The sequence below is a fragment of the Sus scrofa genome, chromosome 11, assembly GCF_054392235.1.
Source record: "Sus scrofa isolate SSC_HxYL_T2T_F1_AM1 chromosome 11, Sscrofa_HxYL_maternal_Yorkshire_Landrace_v2.0, whole genome shotgun sequence".
NCBI classification, from domain to species: Eukaryota; Metazoa; Chordata; class Mammalia; order Artiodactyla; family Suidae; genus Sus; species Sus scrofa.
The window spans coordinates 72,630,269-72,653,265 of NC_139393.1; the positions used below are offsets into that span (position 1 = coordinate 72,630,269).

The following is a 22,997-nucleotide window of genomic DNA, read 5'->3' on the forward strand; positions in this document are numbered from 1 at the left end:
GGTGGTGATATTATCAAAAGGCTATTTTTTTTTTTCTCCAGAAACAAAGGGGAGGGGCAAGTGTCCTCTTAACACAACACAGAAATGGAAATGGGGGAAATGGATCTAGTTTAAGTACTCAAAGTGATAAGATGATTCTCTCCAAAGAAAACAGGGTAACCAAGATTACCAAACAGCTGATTAATAAAGTCTATCACAGGGGTGTCTGACTCTTCACAACACACGGCTACGTGTGTCAGGCCCTAGAGATAACCACCACTCTGAACTCCACAGTAACACTCTGTGAAACACAACAGGAACATCACTGGATTTCCTTCAGCCGACAGTGTGTTAAATACTGACAATTACCTAAGAGGAATTTTATGGTAATAGAAAAGTTCAGCAAGTTTTATAAAATCCAAGGTATATTCTTGAGCAGGATCAATAAACAGAACCTAAAAGAAAATAGATAGTCTATAATCATTGTTTTGTTTTTTGACACCAGAATTTTCATGAAATTCAAATTTAATTTCTGTCGCTAAAAGTACAAAATTCAAGATGTAATTTTTAATTTCCAGCAATTTTAAAGAATTTTGAGGAATGTATAGAAGACTTTCAGTTTACAATAATTTCTAAAATGCTACATATCCAAATATAGTAATACTTGAAATTTAATCAGATTACTCATCCTCTCTTCAAAGCATAACACAAAGTAAGTATTTTTTGTAAGAAGTGAAATACGTTATTTGAAATGTTCAGTGGATTTTCTGCGACAAATCTTTTTAAAAGAGGAAGCAGAAATTTAATTTTGACCAAAAAACAAAAATACAGCATTAATATCTACTCACTCTAGACTGCTGTAGGAAATACAATATTTACTTCCTATGTGAAAATAAAAAATAAAGCCCTAGGTGTTTTTCTTCATATTTCAAAGTTCTACATTTAATACTGTAATAATGAAATTTACAGGCAAATATCATAAAGTGGTATTCACGTATTTTTGCCGAAATGTACTGAACTTTATTAGTATTTATAATATAGCGAAGAAGAGTTTGATCATAAATTACTTTTAGAAAATGTAACAGCGACCCGTCATGTTAACACTGGTATTATAAAAGTACATGAAGGTTAAACAGTAAGAGGCAAGGCAGGCTGTCTGACACTGTTAGCTTTTGATACCTAGTCAGCATGCCACCTCATCTCAAGCTCTTGCATCAGGCAAATATTTCCTCCCTTACTACTCAGATGCCTATTTACCAAGAGTGAAGTAGTGCAAAAAGAATGCTGATATCTTTATAAGAGATGTACACGAAATGTCAAAATATACAACTCACCAAATTATGAAAATTACGCCTTATTAAAGGGATACTTCCAGGGAATACTGGCTTCAAAAGTTCCTGGCAACTTGCAGGCCACGAAGCATACAAATCATCATTTTCTAAGTCATTAATCCACTAGAAAAGAATCCAGAAATCTGTATTAAAATAATAATTAAATCATTTTCAAACCCAGATTTCATTCTATCAAACAGCAAGTGAAATATACACAAGATTTTCTATACTTTAGATTTTTGAAAAAATTTCATTGCAGTATATAGTTGACTTACAATGCTGTGAGTTTTTTTAGATTTAAAAAATTATTTCTATATTTATGATATATTTCTGCTTAAGTATAAGGAGCTAGTTGAATATTCTTTAAGGAACACATTATGTGCAACAATTTTATATTCCCGTGGCTTCCTTTTACATTAAGCCTTCCCTCCAAAACAAATGACTGCTTTTACTCATGTTTTTCATATTAAAAAATAAAAATACATAAAAATTACTCTTCATAAACTATTTAAGAGAGATAAGCATTTATCTTAATTATCAGCAGCAGAGGAGGCAATGAGGTTGTCCACCTTCCCTCTAAAACTTAAACACTTGTACATAAGGAAAATAAAGTGACTTATAAAAGTTAATTTATAAAGCCAACACTTTGGACATCCAGTTCTAACCAAGATGAAATATCTTAGACTATTGTTCCCTCCTGAAAAAACGATTAAAGGCAGAGAAAACACAGAAACCACTATGAAGAGACATGGAGGCAGGGGTCAACCAACTCTTGAGAATTGAGGAATCACAACCTTTGCCAACAGAAGGCAGAGGAGGCAAGCTCCACATCCACCCCCACTCTGTCCGTGGGGGCACTTGCCAAACTGCAGCCTGGAGGAACAGAATTCAAACTGAGACTGACAGTCCCACTGGGCGGTCCCAATATGGGGAAGACCTATGTCCTACACACTGGGAAAGTCAGAAGTCAAAGTCAGGGCTGCCCAACTGGTGGGATTTGAGGTAGGGGAAAATCTAGGTGCTGAGGAGAAACCCTCCCAAAATTTTTTTCACAGAAATTAGTCATTTACTGACTACTAATCTGCAGGAACCCATGGCAACACTCTCCTCCTCCTCCTCAAAAAAAAAAAAAAGACCAGGAGACAACAGAAATGGGGAGGTTGAATCTGCAGCCATAACAGGGTAGTGAGGAGGAAGAGGTAGGAGTTCAAGGTGGAGGGACTTTGCTAAACAGAATTCATTTGAGACCCAGTCTGGCCAGACCCTAGGAATAAGACACAAAATAGAAGAGCTCGAACAAAGCCTAAAATCAAGCTTAAACAGAACCACTAAAGCATTTGGTACCTGGTCTGCCAGAGCAGACATTACAATGCTTTGCTTCTGGCTCTTACCAAAAACTGTGAAAAAGGACCAAATATCAAAATGTAGGAGGAAAAACAAACACTATAAAGGGACTTAGGCAAGGATTTTAAAATAACTACAATTACTACATATTCTATTTTATTGACTGTCTTTTTAGGGCTGCACTTGTGGCATAGGAAGTTCCCAGGCCAGGGGTTGCATCGGAGCTGCAGCTGCCAGCCTACACCACAGCCACAGCAACACTGGATTCTTTACGCACTGAGCGAGGCCAGGATCAAACCTACGTCCTCATGGATACTAGTCAGGTTCGTTACTACTGAGCCACAATGGGAACTCACCATATATTTTAATAAAAACAAAAATAGATGGAAAGATAGAAAATTTCAACAGGGAACTAAAATCTATTTTTTTTTTTTTTTTTTAAAAAGAACCAAAGGGATACACTGGAGTTTAAAAACAGTGTAATTAAGAAATGGAAGAACATGTCAAGTGGGTCTGGCTGCAGACTGGACACAAAAGGAGATAGGAATTAGGAAACTTGATGACAGATTATTAGAACATATACTAACTAAAGCAAGCAGAGAAAAATTAATGTAAAATTCAAACAAAGAGAGATGAGTGAGCCACGCCAAAGGTCTACCATACATGTAGCTCAAAGATGGGGAGGGGAGAAGGAATGGCCACTGCAATACCTGGAGTGAGGCGGCTCCTGCAGAAATCTCGACCTGAGTTTCTGGAGGGCTTACCTGAGCCAGAGGCAGTGGTTTTAGAGAGAAGACAGAATTAAGAGACATACACAGGAGGGCTGAGTAGGAAGAAGCGAACCAGGCAAATTCGTGGCTTTCAGAGAAGAACCCCATATCAGCACAGGGACATCAGGCTCCGGAAAGGAGACTTTCCCAGAGGAGAGGAAAGGAGAGCGGAGAGGGAGTTAACTCGGCTCAGACATACTTGTCTCCAAGACCCCTGAGGAGGGGTGACCGTGCGCAGCTGAACAATTTCTCTTGGTGGTTAACAAGTATCACGGGATCTGGGGTTAGTTTCCTTCCACTATTTGGCCTGGTGGTACTGGGTTAGAAGGGAGAACGACAGTCTCCCTGGAAAAATCCTTAGTACTCTCTTGTAAATGATTCTGCGGTAATTCTTACTAAGATGCAAAGCTGATAGGAGCTATTCTAAAGCGGCTCACAATAGGCCAGGAATCCACGTGAACTGGCCGTCTCCACAGACTTGGTCAGCGGTGTGCAGATCAGTTAAGTTTTTTGAGAATCCTACGTCGGTGGAGAAGGTGGCACTGAGGAGAGGATGTGAGTATCTGATTCCTCTGGCGGGTAGTTCTACCTTTTATTTCAAGTGAGAAATTGTTGAGCTTTATGTATCAGTCCCACCGAACTTGAGTTAATGGCTGGAGGTAGAGTCACTTTCAATGTGGATCAAAACAGCGGAAAGTGTTTGTTTAAAATGCAGACTCCTGGGCCCCACTTTAGACCTACTAAATCAGAATCTCAGAATAGGCCCTGGCAATCCCCATTTAAAACAAGCACCCTACATGATTCTTCTCACTAATCCTAAAGTTAGAAAGCTCTGGCAATGGCCTAATTTACAGCGAGGATGCTGGGTGAAGTAACTGAGGCAACATCATGATCCATTTTGGAGAACTCCTGAGACAACATGGAAATCACACTGACTAGGCCCAGGGCTTGCCCCTTTCTTCAGTCTCAGGTGAATGACTACCCAACAGGGAAGCAGCAACGGTGCCTAGAAGAGCACCTCAGAGTCGTGTGCAGAAGTGGCGCTGACACTCCAGGACTCCACCCCCATCAGTTCTGTGGTTCGTAACTCTGGCCTTTCTATGTACTAGGCTACCCAAACACTGAAAAAAGATACTGTCATCTACAGATTAGAACCTAGAAGACAATCTCCTCTGCATCCAAGGAGCTATACAGGTCAACAAATAGTCACAGATGGGTCATATTGTCAGAGGCTGACTCCCTTTCTGAGTGAAGCAGAGAACGCGAAAGCTTTATAGTTCACATCTTCTAGGTTCGCTTTAGGGAGTGACATCAGCTAAAATGGCTGAGTAAGGAATTCCGAAACTCTGTCTCCATATGAAAAACGGAAAAACTAGAAATTGTGTGGGAATCAACATTTTAAGAACCATGGAAAAAGTTCTGGAAATGGACAACGGTGACAGTTCGACAAGACTGTGAATATATTTAATGCCAACGAATTACTCACTTAAAATGGTTAACAGAGCATTATTTTATGTAATGCATATTTTACCTCAGTAAAAATTACTTCATGACATGCACAGAGAGAAGTTTCTGGAAAAAGAATGTCTCCCGAAGCTGTCCAGGAGTTGGGCAGGAGAGACTTCACAGCAGTACGGGAGACCAGGACTCCGTGGAGGGTGTGGACAGTGGGGAAGGCACAGGCTGCTCCCCCGTGAGAGTGACCAGCCTCCACAGCCAACCTTAGAGGACCACGACGGTATTTTATACAGGGAACTGGAAAGTTTCTTTTTTTTTTTTTCTTTTTTTTTTTGTCTTTTTTGCTATTTCTTTTTTTTTTTTTTTTTTTTTTTGTCTTTTGTCTTTTTGTTGTTGTTGTTGTTGCTATTTCTTGGGCCGCTCCCGCGGCATATGGAGGTTCCCAGGCTAGGGGTTGAATCAGAGCTGTAGTCACCGGCCTACACCACAGCCACAGCTACGCGGGATCCGAGCCGCGTCTGCAACCTACACCACAGCTCACGGCAACGCCGGATCGTTAACCCACTGAGCAAGGGCAGGGACCGAACCCGCAACCTCATGGTTCCTAGTCGGATTCGTTAACCACTGCGCCACGACGGGAACTCCTGGAAAGTTTCTTTAGATCTACGATCTATTTCCTATGTCCAGAATAGCCTTGAAAATGACTTCCCTCATTTTCTGTGTGACTCATTCCCACAAATTTTAAGCAAAAATGCTTAAAAGTCATAAAGTATTAGGACTACTAACATGGTCCCTCCTTTTCCTAATAAAACATTATGTTACTTCGTTTAAAGACACCCAAGTAAAAGTAAAATCCAGCCAATGAGGGCATGCTGTCTAAAGAGTAGTTAAAAAAACAAACAAAAAACAGTACCAATAAACACGTCACTGTTCTAGAAAACAGCACAGTAACTATTTAATAGCGTAATGTGTTTTTTTCCTCGTCTGAGGTCTCTGATGTTCAGGGAAGATGGCATTTCTTTGGTGCTGTTACTGTTTTCAGGATCCTTGGGTGGTGGAGTAAGTCTACAAGTGGGAAGTCTGTTCGGGTAGGACAAAAGTAACTGTAATAAATGAGATACTTCAGACAGAATTTCTTAAATTTTTATAGGAAACCATTAGCTTGGTGTTTTCTTCCTTAAACATTTTTTTCCCCTGATCATATAAGTAATAATACCCATTAAAATTTGAAATTTATAGAAAAGCATGAAAAAAAAACCCAAACCACATCACCCATTAATAATTTAACACTGATATACTTACTTCTGATTCTGTGTGTCTTTTCACATGATAATATATGTCTACATTTTTTTTGCATAACATGAGAACACAGCCACTGTCCTTAGTTATTAAAACATATCTATACACTAGTTTTGATGTGTGAAAAATACTCAATTGTGTGGTCATACAACATTTCTGTTATATACCTAATTAGTTTTATTGTTTATTTAATGAATATGCAGTGATGATCATATCTTTGGGCATAAGGATTTTCTCCATTTCATATTTCTTTATAATAGTTTCCAATGAAATTACTACCTCAAGCATACATAAATATTTTAAGGGCACCCTAACCATAATTTTTATAGAGGCTATGCCACTTAATATTATGTGTCCCTTTATCCTTCTTTTATAGCTCCCCAGTCAAGGTGTAGTTATTAGTTATTAAGATTATTTCATTACATAGTAGTTATTAAGATATTACCACGGTAGAAGTTCCTGCTTTGGCTCGGCTAGTATCCATGAGGGTGCAGGTTTGATCCCTGGCCTTGTTCAGTGGGTTAAGGATCTGGTGTTGCTGTGAGCTGTGGTGTAGGGTACAAACATGGCTTGGACCCCACATTGCTGTGGCTGTGGTGTAGGCTGGCAGCTGCAGCTCCAATTCGAGCCCTAGCCTGAGAGCTTCCATATGCTATGGTACAGCCATAAAAAGACAAAGAAAAAAAAAAGATATTATCAGGGTATTTAAATTTTTATATTATGAATAAATCATTATGTCTTTCAAATGGTTTTTGGAAAAAAGCTTTTAATCTGTTTACTGTTACTTCAAGCCCATATTACTAAATGTTCTTAGTAATTATAATAGTTTCCCTTAAGGAGTTTTAGTTACATAATTTTTTATATCTTGCAACACCTTTATTTTCTCATTTCTAATAGTTACTCTTTATAATAATGTTAAATTATAAGTGATATCAACATACTTATATTGATTACATTGTAACTGGAATGTTTTTAGAGTTTCATTGCTAAAAATTACGTTTTTACTTGGGAGAAAGAGAGAGAGAGAGAAACGGTTAAACTCAGCAAGCCTGGGTTGCCCACACCCTGCCCATTCCCAAGAAGAGCCTGTTTTTTCCTGAAAAAGGTTCTCTAGGTTGGCTCCTGGGAACTGAGCTCTTGGAATGTTCTGACAGCATTGCACATGCTGAGGGCCTTGCTGAACGCTCTAGCAGTTAGTGTACAGAATTTTCTATAAACATGATTTATGATGAACACCTGCTTTTCCTCTCAGAGTCTGGAGCTTTAGTGACTAACATCAGCCACTTGGCCATTACATGCTTAAATTCCAGACCCTTTTAAACACCCTGTAAGCCCAGGCTCAAATCCGCTTCCCTAGTAGGTAGCACTGAGCATGGTCACGCATCACATTAAATACGTCCCGTGAAGCTCCACTATGACTCCTGGAAGCTTGTTCTTGGTTTCCTCTGGACTTCACCACATGCACTTTCTAATTCTGATACTGATTGGTATCTAATAAATGATAAACATGAGTATAACAACTTTCAGGCCTTGTCAGTCCTTTTAGCACATCTCCAAACCTGAGGGTGATCTTGGGGATTCTGGACACAAAGTGTCTATGAAATAATCATCTAATCCGGATGGTTAAGGAAAGCTTCCCTCAGGAAGTATTGTTTGGATTCGAAGATTGAAAAAAGAGTAGGGGTAACTGGACAGAGAGAAAAAATTGCTTTGTAAGAATGGGATAAGAGGTAGTGGTAAGAAAGAAAATGTCACTGTTTCAGAAATGACTGGAGTAGGCTATTTACACCTAGTAGCTCATACCAAGGCTATTTTTGTGCTTTCAGCAGGGAAAACTGATGTGCTCAGATTTCAAAAAAACATTCACTTAGGCTGTAATATTTGGCCCTCTGCAAAGGTCCATTTCACAGAATGTTGGAAGGCTACTGCAAACTGTTAAGCAAGATTTTCACTGTATTAAGATGACATTCTTAAACTCCTCAGATTTTAACCATCTGGTGTTTTGTTATTGCTTGGTTCATGTGATTCTGCTGCTCATTTACTTTGCTTTTATCTTTAAGGCTGGAAACGATGCTGAATAGGACAGAGTAGGTATTCTTGGGAAGAAATATACAGAACACGTGGAAGGGGAAAGAAGATGTAAGGGTGAGAGGGGAAGAGTCTGTAGCTCTACTTTTTCTTCTGAGTTATCCTACAACCTCTCTCAAAAATGCTTAAATTTATTTTAAAGCCTGCCAACACTTGGTTTTATGGTAAGTTTTTAAGTGTACTAATGGTTTTAAAATAAGGGGTTACACGGACACTTACCATTATAGAAGAATGCCTAATATCTAATGCATAGGTATCTTCCCAACCACGTGAACTTAATTTTAAAAATGTGCTCATATCTTCTCCGTTGATCCCAAGGCTGTGGAGGCCATTCATCAGTTTTCCTTCTAGTTTCAGCATATCCAATAGACTTTAGGTTTAGAGAAAAAAAATAATTTTATTTTGCTTTACCAAAAATTTTTATTAAATCCTTTAAAGTTTATAGTTTCTCAAGGTATTAACAAGTTTCACTGATTTTTTTTTAATAGCAGGAAAATATATTATTAAACTCATTAACAAAAAAGACAAGGAGTTCTAATTACTTATCCAGGGAAAACTTATGCTGATTTTTTTTTAAGTGGTAACTAAATTTTATTAAGGATAAGACAACAAAGTATATTTATTACATTCTTCACGAAAGAAATGAAAATATGCTCATCCCTGAGCAGGCCAAAAAGGAAGGGAAAAAATAAAATACAGTAGGTCACTCTTTGGATTAAGCTAATACAGAAACATGACATCAAACATGATCTAAAACATAAAATTTTAATGCAGGGGAAACCCCAGTAAAGCATGAAAGTTCACATCTGTTTAGAATACATATTAGTTACATTCCTAATTACATATATAATAATTTGATAGCTTTAATATGACAGAAAGTATCACTGCTGATAAATAATCTATTGACAAAAAGTTTATGTGCCAAGTACTTTTCAAACAGAGCTCCTCCGAGTCTCCTCACAACCTCAGCAAGTCTCAAGCAATGCAACTGCGACTCAGAGAGGTGAAGCCTCCTACCCAGTCACTCAGCCAGTGGAGCAGCAGAGTTGAGACATGAAAGCCCAAGGAACACAACGCTGCCCTGAACAGATCAGTGAACAGGATAGAAAGCCCGAAATTAAACCCATGCAACCTACAGTCAACTAATCTACAACAAAGGAGTAAGAATATATAATGGAGAAAAGACAGCCTGTATAATAAGTGGTGCTGGGAAAACTGGACAGCCACATGGAAAAGAATGAAATTAGAACACTCCCTAACACCATACACAAAAATAAACTCAAAATGGATTAAAGACCTAGATATAAGTCCAGACACCATAAAACGCTTAGAGGAAAACATAGGCCAAACACTCTCTGACATAAACAACAGCAACATCTTCTCAGATCCACCTCCCAAAGTAATGATAATAAAAACAAAAATAAACAAATGGGACTTAATTAAACTTAAAAGTTTCTGCACAGCAAAGGAAACCCTAAACAAAATGAAAAGACAACCCACAGAATGGGAGAAAATCTTTGCAATGAATCGACTGACAAGGGATTAATCTCCAACATTTATAAACACCTTCTGCAGCTCCATACCAAAAAAACAAATAACCCCATCAAAAAATGGGCAGAAGATCTAAACAGACAATTCTCCAAAGAAAATGTACAGATGGCCAAAAAAAAAAAAAAAAAAAAAAAAAAAAAAAACCACATGAAAAGATGTTCAACGTCACTCATTAGAGAAATGCAAATCAAAACCACTATGAGGTACCACCTTACACCGGCCAGAATGGCCATCATTAAAAAGTCTACAAACAATAAGTGCTGAGGAGAGTGTGGATAAAAGGGAACCCTGTTACACTGTTAGTGGAAATTGGTGTAACCACTGTGAAAAACAGCATGGAGATTCCTCAGAAAACTAAAAAGAGTTACCATTTGATCCAGCAATCCTACTCCTTGGGCATCTATGCAGAGAAAACCATGACTCGCAAAGATCATGTACTCCGATGTTCACTGCAGCACTATATACAATAGCCAAGACATGGAAACAACCTAAATGTCCATCGACAAAGGAGTGGATAAAGAAGATGTGGTACATATACATAATGGAATATTACTCAGCCGTTAAAAGGAAAGAGATAATGGCATTTTTAGCAACATGGATGGACCTAGAAATTATCATGCTAAGTGAAGTCAGACAGCGAGACAACATCATCAAATGCTATCACTTAAATGGGGAATCTAAAAAAAGGACACAATGAACTTCTTTGCAGAACAGATACTGACTCACAGACTCTGAAAAACTTATGGTTTCCAAATGAGACAGGTTGGGGTGTGGGGGGATGCACTGGGGGTTTGGGATGGAAATACTGTAATTTGGTTGTGATGGTTGTTGTACAACTATAAATGTAATAAAATTCATTGAGTAATAAAAAATTTTTAAAAAGATAAGGCGGTATAGACTACCAAGTGTGTTAATGTCTGAGAAGGTAAAAATCTACTAGGCAAGGAGGAACTGTGATGATTACTTTTTGACACCAAGTGTTAAAATTCATATTTGTTATATTTAACCTAAGTGCATCATTCAAAAATCCATTCATGGAAATCACTTTCCCTTTCAGAAATGAATAGAATCAGAATAAAGCAATATATGGGTTTTGGAATACAGTTCTCAGGGAGGACTATATATATCTATACTTAAAAAGAAAATATCTAGGAGTTCCCGTCATGGCTCTGTGGTTAACAAACCTGACTAGTATCCTTGAGGACACAGGTTTGATGCCTGACCTGCTCAGGGGGTTAAAGATCTGGCATTAGTTGCCCTGAGCTGTGGTGTAGGTCACAGATGTAGCTCAGATCTGGTATGGCTGTGGCTGTGCGGTAGGCCAATGGCTACAGCTCTGATTCAAACCCTAGCCTGAGAACCACCATATGCCATGGGTGTGGCCCTAAAAAGACCAAAAAGAAAAAAAAAAAAAACTAAAGATCTAATATCTAATCTCTTAAGGCTGTTTTACAACTATTTCAAGCTGGCTTTCTGACATCAGCTCAACATCAGCTCAGCTCCTAGTAAGTCCTGACCCCTACTTTACAAAGCAGACTTTCATTTTATTTTATTAGAGTACAGCTGATTTACAGTGTTGTGTCAATTTCTGCTGTAGAGTGTAGTGACCCACTTATACACTCACATACACACACACACACATAGATACACTCCTTCTGTCATACTCTCTTCCATCACATTCTACCCCAAGAGAATGGACATAGTTTCTTGAATATGATGGAAGACAGTATGAGAAAAAGAATGTATATATGTGTATGACTGGGTCACTATGCCTTATAGCAGAAATTGCCACAACACTGTAAATCAACTATACACTAATAAATTTTAAAAAACAAAAATATTCTTTAGCTCTAAAATGTATATTATATACATATATACACACATTTCTTAAATATGTTTGATCCTTTCAGTGACAAAAATTATTAAGTATTTTAAGGGCATGTTATTTAGAATGGATAAGCAATGAGGTCCTACTGCACAGCACAGCACAGCAAACTACCAAGCAGACTTCTTACCCTTTCCACCTCCAAACCTATTAGAAGACGAGTGTGATTAAAAAAAAAAAAAAAAAAAAGTTTTTTTTTAAATCATAATTTACCAATCCAATAATAGGATTTAGTCAGGGCTATAACACTACTTCACTGTGGCTTCTTGAAGTTCTTTTTTTTCTTTTTTCTTTTTGCTATTTCTTGGGCTGCTCCCGTGGCATAGGGAGATTCCCAGGCTAGGGGTCCAATCGGAGCTGTAGCCACCAGCCTATACCACAGCCACAGCAACACAGGATCCGAGCCGCGTCTGCAACCTACACCACAGCTCACCGCAACGCCGGATGGTTAACCCACTGAGCAAGGGCAGGGACTGAACCCGCAACCTCACGGTTCCTGGTGGGATTCATTAACCACTGCGCCACGACGGGAACTCCTTCTTGAAGTTCTTAATCCCTTTAGTCCAAATTTTCTCATTTGTAAAATAAAAATTTTGGATGGCCCTGCCAAAGTTCTGTTTTACATTTTTTATGATTCTTATTGATCAGATAACTTGTGTGACAGAATTGTAATATTCTTCATAGCTTGTATAACGATTATCTTTGTTATCTTGATCTAGTTTCTGAGGAAAACCACCAACAGAAAATCTAGATAGAGTCACAAGGTGTGGTACCTTGTTAAGGACATGGATTTCAAATCCTACTACTATTTGCTAGCTGTGTCCCTATCTTTATGTGAGATCTGCGTCTTTGTTTCCCCAGCTCTAAAAAGAGAATAGTATTAACTACTCTGTAAAGTATTAACGATTAAATGAATTTACTACTGAGCACACAGTTTCCCTCAAAAAGCACTAGTTTCTTCTTGCTATTCCCAAATCTTGAATTTTGGATACCATCTGAAAATAAACCAACCAGTTCTTAAAATATGCTAGGTGTTTTTAATCAGGAAAACTCCTCTGGACTGTTAAATAATTAAAATAATTCCTTGTGCTTCTTTTATTTTAAATAGTTGCTATTTTTAAATTTGCTCAGAATCCTTTACTGGTTTCTCCTGCCCATGAGATAAAAGGCAAAAATCTAAAATTTGGTTCCACAGTCTGATCTTTGCCCACCTGTGAGAACTAAGCTTCTTCCAGCTCCCCCTCACTGCACAGTGTGGCCACACTAGACCTTCATTTTCTCAAATGTGTCATGCTTGCAGAACCCTAACTCCCAACTTTGTCTGATTCATCCTTAAACACCACTTACTTGAAGAAATCTGATATTCACCGTCCCCATGTTTCATTAAATCCCTGTAGTTAAAAACTCCCAAATGACTGTACTTCATCTTTTATAAACCTTTATCATAATACAATTATCTAATATCGGCTATCCCACCAGACTGTAAATTTTGTTAAGATATTTCTGTCTTGTTCACCACTATACACCCGGTATCTAGCAGTCTCTATAGCATAGTATTCAGATATTTACTGAATCAAGTTTTAATACTAAATTGATTTTATAATATTGAATTTTAACACTGCTTGCATTACAAATACATATTTATCCAGAGGTCAAAAGAACTGTGAGCCAGACAACTTCATCAAGATAACAGAAAAACTACAGAAGTGGGAATATCAAGACACCTTTGTTACTTCTTTCTTTCTGGCAATGACACTGTAGTGACATTACTCAAGCAGGAGTGGACTGGCTACCAAAATAAGTAACATCCAGTTTGTACCAGAGTCATTTGAGCAGTTGTCCTCAACCAGAGCCTGGTCCATTCTGTGGCTGGGATGCCTACTAAGTAGCTCTGATTAGGTAGGAGATGTACATAAGACACATGTACAGAACTCCTCAAATTGACTCGGTCCTACCTGCTTTCCTCTCTGGTCACTGCTACTGCCTCCCACTGCCCTCGTCTCCCTATGGCTGAGAGCTGGGCTTGCGCACAGCCTGGCCTGCACAAATGCTGACGTCCTCAGGGATCAGGGGAAGAATGGTTAGGTTGTGGGCATGATATCAGTCCTCCGGAACCCAAAACTGCAGCAAGGGACAGGAGGTGGAAAGAAAGAGAAAAGTAATTCCCCGTCACTTTCTTTTCCCAAGTGGGCAATTCTAAACTACGCCTTGCCTAGGACCTCTCTCTAGACTCAGGACATAACTTCAGTCCAAGGACATTTTCCTTCCTCTTCTATTTCCTGCATCATTTTCTTCCATTCATCAGCCTCTTCACACTGTTTTTATTCTACATGTTCTGATCTTTCCTGAGCACCTCTTTGTTTATTTTGTGCTGAAGAATGTCAGAAGATATAAATATCTTCCTGTATTTTCTTTCTTTTCCTTCAAGGGAGTTCTAGTTGCTACAACCGGTGATCCCATCAAGGAGGAGAAATGATGTATCACCATCCAGCAGATCACTAATTACCAGGTGGAAGAGCCAAGAAGGTTCTATTTCTTAAATGACCTATAGCCTTTCTAAATTACATGTTGATTGTTCCTGCTAAGAAAATTTCCCCATACATCACCTCAAAAAACTCTCCAAAATCTACCTACCACTTCTGCCCTCTTTTAAACCTATTTTCACTCTTCCTGAGCACAGGTATAATTTCTATCCTCTGAAGTTTACAGCCAAGAGCTAATAACTGCTCTTCTCTACATGTAGTGCTTATCCTATGTACTTCAGATTAGCATTTCCCCAGTATTAGGTCCAAAGATTCAACTAAAGATAAACACCCAGGAGTTCCTATTGTGGCTCAGCGGCTAACGAACCAACTAGCATCCATGAGGACGCAGGTTCAATCCCTGGCCTCGCTCAGTGGGTTAAGGATCTGGAATTGCCGTGAGCTGTGGTGTAGACTGCAGATGCGGCTCAGACCCCTCATTGCTGTGGCTGGTGTAGGCCAGCAGCTACAGCTCCTGTTGGACCCCTAGCCTGGAAACCTCCATACGCTGCAGGTGTGGCCCTAAAAAGGCAAAAAAAAAGAGAGAGTAAGAGATAAAAGCCCAACTTGAATTACTCTACTTCTCAGCCTTTCCTGTATTTTCTCATACATTTCCAAACTGCTATAAAAATGAAACAATTTAACTTCAATAAAAGCAAATTCAATTCAACTGAAACTGAATATTTGAACTATTGGGTTTACAAAATTCACCTTATATTCTAAATATGATTTTTTAAAGTCGTTTTATGACTCTTTAAAGGAGAAATAAATTCAATTTGATTTCTCTTCTATTCAGCCCATGACTTTAATTTATAGGTCACTGGCCATGATAAATACCAGAGTTTGAAATATTGTGCTACGGCATTTTTGAGGAATTTTTTTGAGCTAAGGAGATAGTATCCAGCAACCTATAGTTTCAAATTTCTTTTCTAATAGATAAAGGCACTTTAAATTCTTTTGGTTTGGGGAAAACATCTCAGATTTAAGTTCTTTTCTGGAGAGTACAGCTCCCTGGCTACTCAGTCCTGTCCCAAGACAATTCCCTGCTAAATGATGGACCTACTTGTCAATTAAAGATAGTTTTGAATTATGGGACTAGTAGAGGTCTAGGATTCAGAAACTTCAATTTTCTCATCTGAACAAATGTCCCAAGGTCTCCTCCAGTTTTGACATTCAAAGACACTTAATATCCTATCAAAACAAAAGCTGTTTCACACGATCAAAAAATGTTTGCTTCACCTTTAAAGTGATTATTTGTATTTTAACAAATACTTAATTTAACACAAATGTTTACCTTCATATATAAACTACAGCTTGTATCAATAATTCAATACTTACCTAAAAGGATCATAAGAATCAATATCAATATGAAGTCCATTTATATATAGATAAGCATCACCTGGCTGAATTTCAAATTCATCTAGAAGATACTGGAAACAGAGAAGAATAGTTAACCAGGTGATACAACAACAGTTGAGCTGTAAGGAGTTGGCAACTATTTCTATTGAGTCAGACAATAAATATTTCAGGCTTGGCCAGCTCTGTCATCTCTGCTGAACCACTCAGCTCTACCCTTGTAGCACAAAAGCAGCCATAGACAACAAACACATGGGCATGATTATGTTCCAAAATAGCCTTTTTTCTTTTTTTGTCTTTTTGCCATTTCTAGGCCCACTTCCCGCGGCACTTGGAGGTTCCCAGTCTAGGGGTCTAATCAGAGCTGCAGCCACTGGCCTACGCCACAGCTCACAGCTCATGGCAATGGCGGATCCTTAACCCACTGAGCAAGGCCAGGGATGGAACCCGCAACCTCATGGTTCCTAGTCGGATTTGTTAACCACTGCGCCACAACAGGAACTCCCAAAATAGCTTTTTAAAAATAAAGGCTTATAATACTATTCATTTATTTTAGAGCAGATAACATGTGTTCATTATGGAAAATTCAAAAGGTGCAACAGGGCATGGGATAGAAAGCACACCCCAACCCCTGCAAGGCCTGACTGGGGAGAATCACTTCCCGGCTCCCCATTCACTGGGGCCACTTTGGAGACTGCTGACCATCATTCCCTTAGTATTTAGTTTAGTGATAAGTCTGCTGGCAATACATTTTCTCAGTTTTCATTTGTCTCAACAATTGTTTATTTAACCTTCAGCTTTGAAGGCTATTTCCCTAGGTAAGAATTCTACCTTAGCGGGATCATAAAGATAACATTCCACTGTCTTTGGACTTCCAGATTTGTGGAGAGTCTGTCTTTCTGTTATTCCTCTGAAGATAATGTGGCTTTCTTTCCTGGTTGCTTCCAAGATTTTCTGTCTCTGGTTTATAGCAGTTTTACTCTGATGTACCTAGGTGCAGTGCTCTTTGTATTTACCCTGTTTGGCATGTGTAGATGTCTTTTTTTTTTTTTTTTTAAATCTGCAGTAGGTATATTTTATCGGTTTTAGAAAATTCTTGACTATTTTCACTTCAAATACTGCCTCGGCCTCAGTCTGTCTTTATTCAAAAATACGGAACACTTCACGAATTTGTGTCAGTTTTGTGCAGGGGCCATGGTAATCTTCTCTGTATTGTTCCAACTTTAGTATATGTGCTGCCAAAGTGAGCACCACAGAAACTTTTATTAATAAAGACAGGTGGTGGGCCAAATGTGGCCTATACATGGGCAGTACTGCCCCTGCCTGATCTAAGTGATGGGAATCTTACGATATCTGAGTATTTTGATTTTGCAATATGTGATATTACATTTCTAATGCTACAGCAGTTATCAACCTATTACACTTTTTCTATTGTGTGTGTGTGCCTGCACACACTTAGAATTTGATAGGTGGCACATTTCTATTCTTTGATATCCCAGAACTCAAAACTTTGGTGTATGTATAAATATTTGACAATCACTCTAAATTCAAAAATCCTTTTAAAGCAATGTTCCCGTCACTACCTTTTCATTAAATAATATTTCCCAAGTGCCTACTCGGAGCTAGAAACAACTCCATGAACTAGAAGAAAAAGGCCACATCCTCGCCATACAGCATAGTTAGTAAGATCACAATGAGGGAGTCAGATCTGGTTTAAATCCTCATCTTGCTACTTACTAATGTTAAGATTTGGACAAATCTACTTATTAACTTAACAAGTCTCAGTTTCCTCTCCTGTAAAATGGAATACTCACGAGTTTGTTATAAAGTTCAAGGGTAATATATATCTGTGTCTAGTCACATATAAAGCACTCACAAAGGAAGCTTTTATTATGACTATTATCATGGTAGGCAAATTGGTTTAGGAGGAAAAACAGTTTCAAACAGTGCATTTCAATATCACACAATGAGTGACCTAACAGAAATTTGTAACAATTATTCTGGAAAGGCAGATGAAGCAATTAACTTGAAGATTTGGTTCAGAGGCGTCTTTAGAGAGGTGAATTTTTTTCTATGGTTATCACTCACCGTGACAGGTAAGCTACACACAGAGAGGGGAGAGAAGGAACTAAATTTATAACAGGATAGAAAATATCTCCATTTGTTTTATATAAAATACTGACAAGGGATTAAGCACTAACAAGAGAGATTCAAAGGTGAAATTCTGATTTGTCTTTAGCTACTTCTGTGCCTTTCCATCACTTTTTCTGACACTTGTATTCCAATTTCAAACTTCTACAGACGCCTAGTGAATTCACTGCTTGTTTCCCTACAACTTACACTGAACCATCAAATACAATCTCAAGCTCTCTCTAGCACCTCATTTTAGGCATCTCTACTCTAAATAAAAAGTATATCAAACAGATCCACACTAAAACGCTAATTTCCTCAAGGATGTTTATGCCAAGCACACATCTTGGGCAAATAAGATGCTCAAAACAAGAGTAATAAGCTGAACTCAGTGAACTTGATGTTGAAGCACTGTCAGAAAAGAGAGGTACATACATGTACGGGAACCAGTGCCGACAACTCCCTTTCCCCTCAGACAGGGGTAGCCTGAAATCCTGGCAAGCTACCCCAAGTGTGTGATTTAAAGCAGTCTTTCTCAAACCAAGGGGTGGTTTCTGGCAATATGATGAACCAGAGATCCTGAAATCTCTTAAAGGAAAATATCAAAAAATGCTAAATTAAAAAATTAATATTGCCCTTTAAAGGAAGGATTACTTTAGTTTTTTAAAGTAAAGATATCATCTAGGAGTAGAGAAAAAGTGGGGATAAGAGTCCAAGGATGTAACAAACACTGAAGGTCCTGCCCTGAGGAAATCTCCAGCATCCTAGGTGACTTAAAGCTTGGCTTTTTAAAGACTGGTCTCAGGAGTTCCCGTTGTGGCACAGTGGTTAACGAATCCGACTAGGAATCATGAGCTTGCGGGTTCGGTCCCTGCCCTTGCTCAGTGGGTTAATGGTCCAGCGTTGCCATGAGCTGTGGTGTAGGTCGCAGTCGCGGCTCAGATCCCGCGTTGCTGTGGCTCTGGTGTAGGCCAGTGGCTGCAGCTCCGATTGGACCCCTAGCCTGGGAACCTCCATATGCCGCGGGAGCGGTCCAAAGAAATAGCAAAAAGACAAAAAAAAATAAAATTAAATAAATAAATAAATAAATAAAGACTGGTCTCAGAAGGACTGGAGGCTGAGCCTTGGACCAACCAAGGGCAGGCAGCTGAGTTAGAAATATCCTTGTGCAGACAAAGAAGTGTGACACGCACAGTGAAGTGAAAAGGTGACTTCAAAAATAAATTGCCCTTCAGAAACAGCAAAAATGTTGCTAAGTTCACCATGGTTCTTGGTGGAGGAAGAACAATACTTCTGTAAGAATTCATGGACTCTGGCTTATCTTCACAAGAGGCTGAAACCAATTTCATACTACTTTGAAGATCCAAAAATATAAACAGATTTTTAATTTAAAGAGGAATTAAGTTGGGAGTGCTCATAGGCTCTGAGCAGAAACAAATACAACCCCCCCCACCATGGAGAGATAATAAAACTTATTCCAAAAAAGAGGGAACATATGTGTTGAAATTTACCCATCTCTTTAACAACCAATGAGGCTGGGCCATTAGCTGAAGCCAAAAAAATTCTGACTGACTGGACCTCAGAAGAGTGGGTTATGCAGTCTTTATAAACTTGTCTGGAGGTCCCTATGCTGGAACTACATGTATTCTTAACTTAAAATCTGAAGTCCAACCAGATGTAAATCTTAATATAGGAAGGTTTTTTTAAAATTTTTTCAGGATGAGTGATGAGAGAAAATAAGATTCAAAAAAATGTATTTTACAGAGGAATTTCTGGAGAGGATATTCTAATCTGGGAATTTTCTCTAGAAAGCTAAAAATTTTTCACACATTCTCAGTAATTAGTGGACATAATTAGCAAAGTGTGAGGTTTTATTAAATTAGGTGTGATCTTTTATTTGGAATTCTTATTGAAATATCTGCATTTGGTTTATTATGTAATTACATAACTGAAACAATGTTTCATACTACTGAAATTAAAAAAAGTTAGCTATATGACCCCCTGTCCTATTCCGCCTTAATCAAAACAAATAAAAAGTGTCATGAAATATAATTTAACAGCTCTTATGTAAACAGTTAGGGATACATATTGGATTAACTAACACTGAATTTTAAATCATCAAAAGTAGACTCTACCCAGTCTCTGAGCAAAACAACAACTATGAACTCCAAAGGGAAATCTGCTGTACCGTGCAGCTAAAGCCAACTGCCTCCTAAATTAAACCAAATTTCTTAATTGTAGTTTTAAACATTTGTTCTGTCCTTGTTTTTTGTTTTTTTTTTTTTAAACGTCTATTTCAGGGACTCCAGTCCAGGTCCTTTGGGTTTCTTCTACCTGCCTTTATCATTTTCTCTTGAATCCTATCTATTTCTTTTTTACTACTGCACCTTTATTATTCCCATCCACTCTTCTACTATGCTTTCTGTAAGGTCAGTTCTCCTTTGTGCCCACTTACAATTTTATTATATCAGAAAGGGTTTTATCTTTACTTCCCACACCTTTGCTATGTCCTTCAAGTTCTAGTTTCACATTCTCTTTCATTGTCTGGGCATCACCTCCTTCCTATACAGCAATGCAGGATCCAAGCTGCGTCTGCAACTACACCGCAGCTTACCCAACGCTGGATCCTTTACCCACTGAGAAGGCCAGGGATCGAACCTGCGTCCTCATGGATCCTAGTTAAGTTTGTTACCACTGAGCCGCAATGGGAAATCCCTCAGCTTAACATTTTAAGTGCACATCCAAATGTTATTTTGCAATTTTCCTCTGCTTAGTGAGTTTTCTTCATCTACAGTATGGTTTTGCTGATTTTACGCCCCTTCATACAGTGAGGTCTTTATATAGATGCAGTAGTTTTACTGTTTTGATTATTCACATCTGAATCAGATGTTCTTGGACCAGAGTATTATTGCTTTGGAGTGTAAGGGGCAAAATCAGCTTTTTAGGGTTTCTTGGCTTCAGGTTTCCATATAGTAATCAACAGTTTATGTTAGGTCACCTAATGGAGTCAATCTTCCTCAAATACACAAACATTAAGCTGCTCAGAAGCTCTTATCATCAGTCACTTTTTCTCTTCACTTGGGGACCAGGGGATTGCCCTGTATTTTGGGTGAGCCACTGTCCCTTCTTCTGCTACCAGGTTTTCTTAAGTCTGCCACTTTCATGCACTCGCTCAACCTCCCAAGAACACGTGGTCTGCCCTGTTTTTAGCACTGTCTACAGCGTCCCCACTCAGTATGGAGCCCTCTCCTCTGACGATGAGTGTCTGCTGGCGATTTCTGGGACCCTCAATGCTGGCACCCCTGCAACTTCCCCGTCTTCCCCGCCACACAACTGCAGCTTTAGGCTTCAGTTCTACTAGTGTTGGGCATTCTTCACCACAATGTAAAATGTACGAGTATGTGAGGCTTTGCTTGATGCTAGTTTTGCTGGAAATGCTCTTTCATTCTCGCTGCACTCAAAGCTGCTGCTTGGATGTGACACGTGTATCTGCTCATTTTATATTATTAGCTAAAGCAAGGCACACAGCATTGGCCAACATCAAAGGGGCAAAAATGCAGACTCCTCTGACACAGGGAAGAGAGCATAATCCATCTCAGTAATTCGTGTTTTCCATCTGCAGATATATCAACCAAAGAACTTAGATTTTTAAAATAATCCTTCTCTATGATTTTTTACAGTAGTAACACCACACCTTGATCATCAAGAACTACAGGGAAAGTAACACTGCTTCTCCCCTCTTTCTACCCAGCTACTACTTCTTAAGTCATCTCCTACCTTCCCAGTGAGAAATGAGACCACCTCTCTCAACATACTGCCAATACTAGGACTGAGAACTGAGATGACCTGGGCCACCATCACTTAAGAATTATGGGAAATTCTTGTCCAGGAAGATAAAGCTGTAAATGAATAAATAACCATTTGCTTCAAAAAATTACTGTAAACCATTTTTTTCCCCAGGAAAATCTGTAACAGTCTGGTTTGCAAATCTGAAGAGTTATCTCACCTGTGCAAAGAGCTTGCTTATGAGCAACAGTCTGCTCACCAAACCCATCACTTTAATGCTCACCAGCCCTAACCTACTATGTTACAAGTTCTACCCAATCCCAAATAATCCCCCACCTCGAAAGACCCAACTTCAACAGAGGACTCCCCAAATCCTATAAGTACTCCACCCCAAGGTCCTCTTTCCGAGACACAAACAAGAGTCTCTCAAGGTGCTGTTCTCCTTCATTGTGGCAAGTTTATTTAACTCGGCTTTGCTACACCAACCAGTTCTCGGTGGGTTTTTGTTAGGGAGCTTGCAGTCCACACCAGACTTCTCCTACCCACCTGGTTTTATTTAAATACATCTCTGAAGCACTTTGCATGTTTTTCTTCTGGAAACAAGAGTCACTGAAGACTTTTTTAGAAGAAAAGTGACTAGATCAAATTTCTCAATTTTCTCAAGTATCTTTCCAGTCACCCAGGTGATTGGCAACTGAAAAATTCAAAATTCTTATTAAATTCTTCTGAAATGAGCTGTAAAGGAGGACACAATTCTGGTTCCATCTTGTACCCAAAAGAAAACACTTGATCTCAGTTTATAAACTGGGACATTAATAAGTGTTACAATATATAGAACATCTTAAAAACTAAACATTTCTAAATACAGAATGTATTATAGGTAACATTTCAATATTCAGATGTTTTTAATTCAACAAATACTTCCGATGGAATGCTCTGTGCCAAGTACTGTTGCTCATTCAAACCCCTTGGTGCAGAGTTCCCTGATTTACTCCTTTCCACTCCACTGTAGCAGCTCGCCTTGACTGTCATCCTGTTACTATGTCTTCACGGTGGTCTACCTGTGGAATTACCCTATTTGGTTCCTCCAACCGCCTCTTTTAGTAGCTCCTCTTTAACCTCATGAAATTCTTCAGCCTCTGGAATCAAAATACCACATACAGCAAAGCTTTGCTGACCAGGAACACCCACTTTAAACTGTTAACTGAGCAAGAAGAGATTATGTGATGCCATGGATACCCTGGCATTCCTTTCTTTTCTCTACTTTTTCCTTCCCAATCTCTCTCCCTTTCTTATTGTAAGTGACATTATTCAAACAAACAAATACAAAAACTCTTTTAAGAAAAAAAAATTACATTCTGCTTGAATACTGTTAAGAGCAAATAGGAAAATTACAGAAAGAAGTAATACCACAACTCCGTTTTAAAGGATGAGCAAGAGGTCAATGAGGCAAACAACATCCCAGGTAGGATGACATGCTGCGGTTTCTATCACTCAG

At 38.7% G+C, this 22,997-nt stretch overlaps 1 protein-coding gene, 1 long non-coding RNA gene and 1 other non-coding gene across 6 annotated transcripts in view; all 3 read right to left on the bottom strand.

The window, feature by feature from the left end:
• UGGT2 (UDP-glucose glycoprotein glucosyltransferase 2) overlaps positions 1-22,997 on the bottom strand; it is a 171,828-nt gene that overhangs the window by 101,774 nt on the left and 47,057 nt on the right. For all 4 annotated transcript variants that reach the window (XR_014819754.1, XR_014819755.1, XM_021065792.2 and 1 more), the window contains 4 exons: positions 15,566-15,657; positions 8,489-8,639; positions 1,314-1,433; positions 349-434 (listed from right to left, as the gene is read on the bottom strand). Coding sequence is in view for 2 of the 4 variants with exons in the window: in XM_021065792.2 (XP_020921451.2) it covers positions 349-434; positions 1,314-1,433; positions 8,489-8,639; positions 15,566-15,657 (449 nt within the window). In the remaining 2 variants the exon portion in view is untranslated. The remainder of the gene's footprint in view (positions 1-348; positions 435-1,313; positions 1,434-8,488; positions 8,640-15,565; positions 15,658-22,997) is intronic.
• On the bottom strand, positions 16,349-21,570 carry LOC146398679 (uncharacterized). Its single transcript, XR_014819758.1, has 2 exons — positions 18,810-21,570; positions 16,349-18,508 (listed from the first exon to the last, which is right to left on the bottom strand). It is a non-coding gene; the product is annotated as an uncharacterized LOC146398679 (long non-coding RNA).
• On the bottom strand, positions 16,730-16,834 carry LOC146398680 (U6 spliceosomal RNA). The gene has a single exon (XR_014820135.1). It is a non-coding gene; the product is annotated as a U6 spliceosomal RNA (small nuclear RNA).